We start from the raw sequence: 9,683 nt of genomic DNA, 5'->3' as shown, positions 1-9,683 counted from the left end.
CTTACTAGAAATCAGTTCACTAGCATTCCGTTCCGTAAGAAGTTTCTCTACTGCATCAGAACTACCGGAATCATGGCTGGAACGATATAGAGATGATATGAAATTAATCTTATGTCGATTGCAAGCTATGTCGATTCGGCTATTATTGGTGATAGAGAATTTGATAACTTCGAAGAAGGAAATTAATAATAATTCTTATTTTTCAATACGACATATTCTTGTTTTATATATACATAATCCAACTATAATGCCAGCAATTCTTTAAATAATTCCGATGTCATTCTGAAGTAGTTGAAAAACTTCTCACAATCGGTCGTTTGCATTTCAAGGACTAAATTGTCATTTGCGCCTTGATGTGCCGTCTCATTCTTTGTGTAAATATTGACTGTATCTAGAATTTTTGTTTTCTTGTATATTTTTGCTGTTGCAATAAAACGTTATAAGCGAAATAAAATTTTCGCAGATTCTTAAATATCGGAATAGCACGCCAACATTTCTTGCCTTTCGCAATAATTTTAACATTAGTAATAACAGTACTTCTTCATCCATTGTTATAGATTTACAAAAAAAGTTTCTGAATATTCGTTTCAATTTTTAGATTTAACCAACTCAGCTAAACATGTCATTTCGTTCTGTAAAAATTTTCTCTACTCGTCCCATGTCGCTGGAACGTAAGAATTTTAGTAACAATATCTCACTCTTATAATTCAGTATTTTTAAGTATTCAAAGTAATGTTGTAAATAAGATAATTGCACAAATTATGTATAATACTGTTTTTAGTCGCATTAAAATAACAAAATATCGATTAAATTAAGCAAATTGGCTTGCGATCGAGGCTACATTCCATCTGTTTCCATTCTGTTCCGTCTACATGGGACGGGTAGAGAAATTTCTTACGGAACGGAATTGTAGTGAACTCAATTTTCTAATAAGAAATCCGTTCCGTCATTCCAATTCCGTGTATATGGGACGGCACTCTTACAGTCTCATTGTTGCGGAATTTTGTGTGCAGCAGCCCTAATTAATTGCTTCAATGACTCTTATACTTATTCTATTGAACAGTCGTAAGCGTAGTTGTAAGTGGTTAGTGGTAGTGGTAGTTGTAAGAATTAACCAATTAAATCAAATGTGAGGAGAATATTTGATTATATTGACCGTATGCCGTATGGCGTAATCTATAAAAATTGACTAATCACAGTTAAGTATTACCCTCTTATTCGACGGTAAGAAAGGAATACTCGAAGATTGGTCAATTTTTACAGATTACGACAGTATATGATTACCGCTAATATAAACTCTCTTAGGGTGAAATCATACGGTGCAGAATTCACTGCGGAATGCACTAGAGAATGCGTCATTAAAGCAATTAATCAGTGCTATTCCGCACTTTTCCATTATGCAAGTTTTGTGTGCTATGTTCACATGATGCGTCAAAGATGTATCCAGCATGAATATAATTTAAAAAGTACTAACTTTATATTAATCATTTGTTTATTAAAATGAAATATAATTTTTCAAATTGTAAAAACAATTATCACTGCATATTGTAATATTTAACGTTTTACAATTAATATTTACTTTATTAATCTCATAACAATTTTGTTAATTATACAGAATAGGTGCTGCAACTTAAAAATCAATAAAATTAGACTTATTCGATGCATTTTTGCATGAAACGAAAAAATCTAAGACAAAAGTGTCGCTCTGTCCCGCGAACTGAGATATTAAGAACGTTAAAGTTGACGACTAATGAAGTTAGGAAATTTGTCACGGAGGCAAAAAAAACAGTAAAAAGACCGCTCTAAGAACTTTTTTTCACACTTCACTGTCTTCATGGGAAATATTCCAAGCGAACACTGTCTACGGTGCAACTTCTAGGCAGTTAGGTACTCAAACGGGTAGTATGTTATTTTCCGGGGCGGCTACGCCGAACCAATAAGTATTACTCTATATATCCTACTGTCTACGTCACAGATTTTCTAACCTCAACAACAACAATACAATTATAGAAGTCGTGCCTCTTTGCAGAGGGAAGAGGGTGTAAGAGTCCGAGATGAAAGTCGCTTCGCATAGAAAGCATGGTGGAAGGGATAACATGGTGTAATTTGCAAGCATCTTTCTCTGAATTTCCACCGTCTTCTTCTTTTTCTTCTTCGCGTGAAAATGGCCTCGACTCGTAATACAGAGTCGATACAGCCAGAATCGAAAATACCACTTATGAGATGAGTAACAAAAATCAATATGCAGAATACAAAAGTCTAAAAGAATAACACAAACTCAACTTGCGCGTTTGAAGCCGGTCACACTTTCCAAAAATTATAACGCAATAACACATCTGATCACGTCAGTAGACTCACCGAGACTTCGAATCTTCACCGTCTCTGTTAAATGTTGATAAGATTTAAAGACTGCCAACTGTGAAACGCGAAACATGGGGCGGTATTCATAGTCCGTTCTTATTTCAAAACTATTTTAGGTAATAAATGTCTTAAGATATTAATACGCCCCTTTGATTGGTTCGTAACTTCTTAAAATTATATTTAAAACATTCTTAAATATAAGATCTGACTATAAATACCGATCTCGGATTGACTCTTATGACATCTTAAGACTGTACTTATGACAATCTTAAATGTAAGAATCGACTATAAATACCGATTTGTTTGCGTCGTGAAATTAGTAAATCTTTTCTTGTATAACACACTTTATGTTTCTCTTTCTATAGAAAATCTTCGATTTTTTTTTAAATCAAAAAGTGTTCGGTTTGACGTGGAATGATTGATATGTCAGCAAGATCATCGTGTGTAGGATTGTATTTGAAAGATTAAGCTCAAGAAATCGGATATATCGGAATACACAGTTTTTGATAGGTTGAAATCGTGTTATTTCTATCGTTATTGCTATTCCCTCGCATTATGTTTTGGACTTTACTTTGAAAGATTATAAAATCGCGCTGTAAAATGCGCAAAGCATCAACATGCTGTGTGCCTGGGTGTGAGCAGAGAAATAAAAAGAGCATTTCATTTCATAGGTAAGATTTTTTGTATTAAATTTTTTGTATCAATTCCTGCACATGTGTTAAATTTAATGTAGGATATGCAAAGTGTTATTAATGTTATTTTATTGAATGAAACTAATAAAATTGAAGTAACATTATTTTTGTTTACATACATGTGTTCATGTTCATGATTTCCATACATCGATAGTAAATACATCGATCGATACATCGGATCGCAGCGCGCGCGCGACGCTTCTAATTAGCTCAAATCGTCCCAACTAAAATGGCGGCTGATCAATTGTGATCACGAATTTTCCTCGATGCCTATTCCAGTGTATATATACAATAGTTCAGTGGTGTGAACTTAAGCCGATAAACCAATCAGGATACTACTTTAGATTACGTAATCTAACAGAAATAGAAATAACAGATGTATGTAAACAAAAATAATGTCACTTCAATTTTATTAGTTTCATTCAATAACTTATCCATAACCCAGCAATGCCATAAACTCGCAATAAGGTGAATTTTAACCGGTTGTAACTCGCCTTATGGATAAGTTTACTGCTATTTCTATTTCCGTTAGAGTACATAGATCTAAAACAATGTCCTGATTGGCTTATCGGCTTAAGTTCACGTCTTAAGGTTACTGTTACAGAAATTTTATCTGCGGCACCCAGGGCAGCCCTGTGAGCAGCTCGTGAAAATTTACTTGCATTCAACTATTGAGTCCGCTGAGTGAACGCAGCCATTGGGTGCATTCAAGTCTATATCTTAGGATCTAATGGAATATGCCAATCAGATGAAAGAGCTGATTGAGCGCTCAGTGAACGGTTAACGTTCTGGATACACCATTGTGTTTTCGGCTTAAAAATCAGATTTTGACACTTCAAGATGTTGCCTTATTAGAGTTACGTTTCAGCTGCGTTTTACAGTCGAGAACTAAGCGTGAACGACGAAAGTATGAGTTTAAAATGTAATAGCGAGGTTTGACGTTATTAAATCGATAGATAAAGAAATAAGTTTTCAATTTACAGTTACGATACGTGAGTAACGACGGTGTTCCATGCGATTGAAAGTGCTTGACTGCATAGTACGCGAACAAGGGATAGGCCTCGAACGGTTCGAATGCCTAGAACATTCGTCTACGTTTAACAATAGTAACAGAATCCAAGCAACTCGAAGGAGATTATCGAGATGGCCGGCAGGCAATCGTACAGCATTGTGGAGTATTACGCGGAACACGAGGGCTATCAATGCGGCTACTGTAAAAAACCCGATACGAACTTCAGTCACGGTAAGCGCGAAAACACTGCTATTGAAAACATTGCACTTTTGCTTCTTAGAGCCTCTGATGTCTTCTCACATTATTTTGACAAACAAGTTACGTTCTATCTTCGAAAATATTAAAAAAGCAAATTGAAACACTAGAAAAAGTTTGAGTTTATTTTGATAAGTTGTTGCTTATTGCACAGGTATGTGGGCGCACTCATTAACAGTACATGATTACCAAAGTTTAATAGATAGAGGATGGAGGCGGAGCGGCTGTTATTGTTATAAACCTATGATGAACCAGACCTGCTGTCCACAATATACCATTAAGTAAGTAATATTTCTTAATTCTAAGTTTTGAGACGGAAAGAGAGACGATTTTACTTAACTATAAACAATAGCGAATTCAGTCATTTGCATTAAACAAGATTTGTTGCAGACTAAAAGCTGCTATACATGAAATTAACACAATTAAATGTAAAAGCATATAAATACTTTAAACAAATACTTGACGATATTGGCATGTTATTTAACAAAATATAAATGTATTATATTATTATCAAAAAAATAACTATAATAGGCTAATGAGAGCCAGCATCGATAAATGGTGCAATTATTTAGTGAACAATCAATAATCAAAAATTGGATTAATGTCTTCTTTATTTTGAACATTTCGACTCTCTTTAGAGTCCTCAGCAAGAATGATACAGAATAATTAGCTCACATGTCCATAATTAAGTCACTTGCAAATTGACAAGAGATGCAGCGTTGTTAATTTGACATTTTTTTTAACAAACAAATCTCAGATTTATAAAAGTACAAAAGGACCTTCTCCCAAAATTTGATAACAAAAACGTGATCTGTAAGATTTGTTGTAAAGAATGCGATGTATCTTATGTGGGACAAACATGCAGGAAACTTTTCCAGCAGAATATCTGAACATCATAGACATATAAATTGGAACACTGACACTCTATTGAATTTTCACATGACTTCGATTGGGAGAACGTCGAAATTTTAGACAAGGAGAAATTTTTAAACAAAAGATTGATTTCGGAAATGGCATTTATACACATGCAAAAGAATGGTCTTAATTTACGTTCAGATACAGAAGGACTGCATCATACCTAAGTAACGATGTTTGAAAATTTCTTCTGACTTATGTAGTAACCGTTTTAGATTTTTAGTTATTAATTTATCTTGATAAAAGTTTCTTATTAGTTGACAAAAATGTAACAATTTTAACGAAATATGTTTTATATTGAATTTTTTCTTTCTTCTTTTTTGTTCTCTTTTTTTATTGTTTAATTCTTTATTTTACAATTTTAATAATGTTAACAGTTTTTAATTCTTATACAATAATTCTTGCGGTTCTTATCGGTTTGACTTAACAACAATATACATGTATTGTGTTCTTTATAATTGCAAATTTGTTTTAATGTTTACTGTGTAACCTCTTATTTCGAGAATAGTTTATATCTGTGTGACACGTCATCGTACACGAACGTGTGTTCTAAAAATGTGTGATCTTTATATTTGATTTTAACAATTCTACTTTTTAAGTTTTAATATATTTAACAAAGCTTCAGTGCATTGCTTCATGTTCCGTGATGGTAAGCCATTTAAATTGTTTACGCATATATCACTCTAATAAGATTTATTTGTTTAAAAAAATGTCAGATTAACAACGCTGCATCTTTGTCAATTTGCATGTAACTTAAACATTATGGACATGTGAGCTAATTATTCTTGTATCATTCTTGCTGAGGAGGACTCTCCAAAGAGAGTTGAAATAAAGAAGGCATCAATCCAATTTCTGATTATTGATTGTCTACTAAATAATTGCGCCATTTGTCGATGCTGACTCTCATTAGCCTATTATAATTATTTTTTTGTTATCGTTTAAAATTCGAGAGTCCTAATATAATTATTGTTATTGTTTATTATCAAAGTTGATTATATTAATTCATTGCATTTAAATACTTTAGCTGCGCTCCAAAATTCACTACTAATGCTGAAAATCTGTAGCACACGTAATGTAAACTATATATTTTTTATATAATAGTATAATGGCTCAATAATTTAAAAAAACAAGAAAAAGAAAAAGGGCTACGAAATTTTAGCAAGAAATTTTACCTATAAAATTGGTAGATAAGTAAAAAAAATGTCTTAATGAATTAATTATGAAATTTAATAACATGCCGGCTAACAACAACAAACGTTTCGATCATGATCGGATTATTTTATCAATGTTTACAATATATGTCTAAACGATAAAAAAACATAACATAAAGTCGATCGAAAATTGAAAATATACTTTACATTGAATAACTATATAATTGTTGGTATCAATAAATTAAGAAGGATCTTCGTCTTGTTAGTTAAACTGAATAGTAACATACATAAAATACATACATTAGAATTTGTTAGAAAAGTAAAAATACTTATACTATGGATGTGGTCAATGGCAAATGAAAAACTTCGAAATGCTAAGACATCTAACTGGTGGTATCAATAATTAAAGAATCTTCGTCTTGTTAGTAAAATTGTACATCAAAAGAACGTCAGAGTATATAATTATATATTGTCCAGAACGAAATATAACGTATTACAGCTATAAATATAATAATGCAAGATTATAAGAATGACAGAAAAATATAATCTGATGAGACAATACAATATTGATATAAGTGAAAGTTAAAAATATACAATGTAAATCTATCTTCAATTAAAATAATTAAATACTCATTAAAATTAAATAAGAAAAATATCTTTTATAATTGTAGTTGAGAGTTCAGTCCAAAAAAATTAAATAATATGACTAAAGTACAATAGATAATGTGATAAGAGAAAGATCGATGTCTCTTATCTTCGACGTTATTAAAAATAAAAATAAATGTTATTACAAATAAATTTAAAATAATTTTCAGAGAAGGAAAGTAAAGTTAATGTTAGAAAATAGTGAGAAGTGAGATTAAAGAGGGAGGATAGGTAGAAGGAACATAGGAGGCAGGATATATAGAGAGGAAAGAAAGATAATTATGAGGGAAGAAGGGATTGTATGATTTGTGAGTAGGATTTTGGCAATGATTTAGTATTATTTTGTTTGTTTAAACCTTGTCTCTATCTTTTAATGTGAATCATTTCAGATACCAATCTTTTGTTATAAAAAGACTCACTATCTAAACTCCACATCATTCCATCTGAAATTATGATTAAAATTAACGCGATGATTGGAACAGATGAAGAATCTGTCTTTTTGTTAATATCCGAAATGTGTTCACGCAATCTAGTATCTAGTTTTCTCTTAATTTGGCCAACACAGCTGGCGTCACAATCATCACATGAGATCTTATATATAAAATTTTGATTCGAAAGCAATTCTAACTTATCCTTACCTCTCTTAATAAAATTTTTAAGGTATTGGTCATGATGAAAGCTAGTTTATAATGAAACATGTTAGAGATAGATAGAAAACTTTCTGAGATGGAATGTACATAGGGAATTATAAAATATTTTTCTTTAATTTGTAAATTATGTGTAGTTTTTATTTAATGTATAAAATTTTAATTTTTTTTCCATTGTGGAAAAAATAAAAGAGAGGATAACTATTTTCAAAAAAAGTGTGAATTGCGTCCATCAATTTGTTTTTGTTGAAAGTGAGAGCGTCCAGATAGAAAGCGAGGACAGATAAAATATTTTGTCTAAAAAAACTAATAATTTTGCCTTTTGTGACAGAGAGAGTGATTCGAATAGAAATTGAGGAACCTGCCAGAAAACGTTGCTTTGTGATATGTATCAAAAATGATTCTCTGATTGTCAATGATAATTGTTGTATCAAGAAAACATATTCTGTCGTTAACACTAACCTCCATAGAAAACTGTAATCTTGTGTAAAGAATTGCTCAGTGTACTATTCATCGTATCCGATAGAAGTGCAAGAACGATGTCATCAACATATCGGAAATAAAACAGTAGTAGTATTTGTAATTTTGTGATCGCCACTTCCAGATCTTGCATTATATATCTGCAATTATGGGCAATAACGGTGAACCCATTGGAGTGCCAAATACTTGTTTATAAATTTTCTGATTGAACGAAGAAAAGGTTGAATTTAGTATAAAATTGACTGCAATAATAAATTCTTCTTTAGAAATGTTTGTCTTCATAGAAATATGGTCCTATTTTTTATTAATGCTATTGATTGCTAAATCAGTAAGTATATTTGTAAAGACACAACATTAAAAGAAGCCAAAAGTTAGATTCTAATTGTTTGCCATTTAATATATCAAACAAATGAAAGCTATCTTTAATGCGACTTGGAGTATGCTATTTTTGATAGTGTTATGTAAGTAAAGTGAGAGGTAGTAAAGTGGACTGTTTAATGAAGATACAATCACTCTCAATGGGTTATCAACTTTATGAATTTTTATTAATCCATAAGCCCTAGGAATATTGCCATCCGTTGTGAGTAGTCTTCGATATGTGGAATCCTCAATAAATTCCTTGTACTTTCATTTCGTGAGTAATACACGCAGATCTTGAGTCAATTTTTTTATCGGATTTTTTTTTAATTCTTTAATAAGTATCTACATCAGAAAGAATCTCCTCCATTTTTGATATATAAATGTTCTTATCGAGAGCAACAGTAACATTACCCTTGCCTAGTATTTGTAATGAGTATATCAGGATGGTCATTAATGAATTTTTTTGTCAGGTATAACCATTCAGAAATTTTTTTCTCTATAGAATTGGAGAAGAAAAATTGTTGTAGAATTTGTTAAGAATTGGAATAGAATTATGTATTTCTAACAAAATTAACAATGTTCTTTGGCTGGCCAATTATGTTTGATGAATTCGACTAGAATTTTTTCTTTATTATCTTTGTTAACCAGAAATCCAAATTTTTTTTCATCCAATTGTAAGAAGAATTGTACTTCCAAAGGAATGTCCATATATTTTTTAGCGATGGCTGTAAATTTTGGAATGTAGTTTATAAAGGGTGTCCCAAAATTAACGCAAGATTTAAATTAAATAGAAAACACAGTTTTTAGTCTTTTGATTGTTATTTTTTTATTGAATCATAAAGTACATAGGATAGGGTTATTTGTGGAATAACACATCGGGCAAATGCCTCCACGGCTTTGCATGCACATACGCACTCGTTTGTCGAAATTTTCCATGACCATTTTGCATAAATGTGGCTGAATTTCGTTGATGCAGCGTTGAATCTCCTCCTTTAATGCACGGGTGATTGTGGGCTTGTTGACATAGACCTGTGATTTCAAATAACCACATAAAAAGAAATCTAATGGTGTTAAATCACACGATCTAGGGGGCGATTTTGGCGATTAACAAAGCCATCAAGGTGAAAATGTGCTTCATCGCTTAGGATGATTTTGCTCGAAAAAT

General features: G+C 31.6%; 1 protein-coding gene across 4 annotated transcripts in view; it reads left to right on the top strand.

Moving 5' to 3' along the window:
• The first annotated feature begins 3,856 nt into the window (after window positions 1-3,856).
• Window positions 3,857-9,683, top strand: part of LOC108745371 (arginyl-tRNA--protein transferase 1) — a 13,486-nt gene continuing 7,659 nt past the window's right edge. For 3 of the 4 annotated variants that reach the window (XM_018481500.1, XM_018481497.1, XM_018481501.1), the window contains exons 1-3: window positions 3,857-3,960; window positions 4,037-4,296; window positions 4,475-4,601. In XM_018481500.1, the coding sequence (XP_018337002.1) occupies window positions 4,197-4,296; window positions 4,475-4,601 (227 nt within the window). In that variant the 5' untranslated portion in view covers window positions 3,857-3,960; window positions 4,037-4,196. Of the gene's footprint in view, window positions 3,976-4,036; window positions 4,297-4,474; window positions 4,602-9,683 lie in introns of all 4 variants that reach the window. The other variant, XM_018481499.1, reaches the window with a different exon arrangement.

This window comes from Trachymyrmex septentrionalis, unplaced genomic scaffold, assembly GCF_001594115.1.
Source record: "Trachymyrmex septentrionalis isolate Tsep2-gDNA-1 unplaced genomic scaffold, Tsep1.0 scaffold139, whole genome shotgun sequence".
Classification (NCBI taxonomy): domain Eukaryota; kingdom Metazoa; phylum Arthropoda; class Insecta; order Hymenoptera; family Formicidae; genus Trachymyrmex; species Trachymyrmex septentrionalis.
This window is presented reverse-complemented; position numbering and strand designations above follow the sequence as displayed.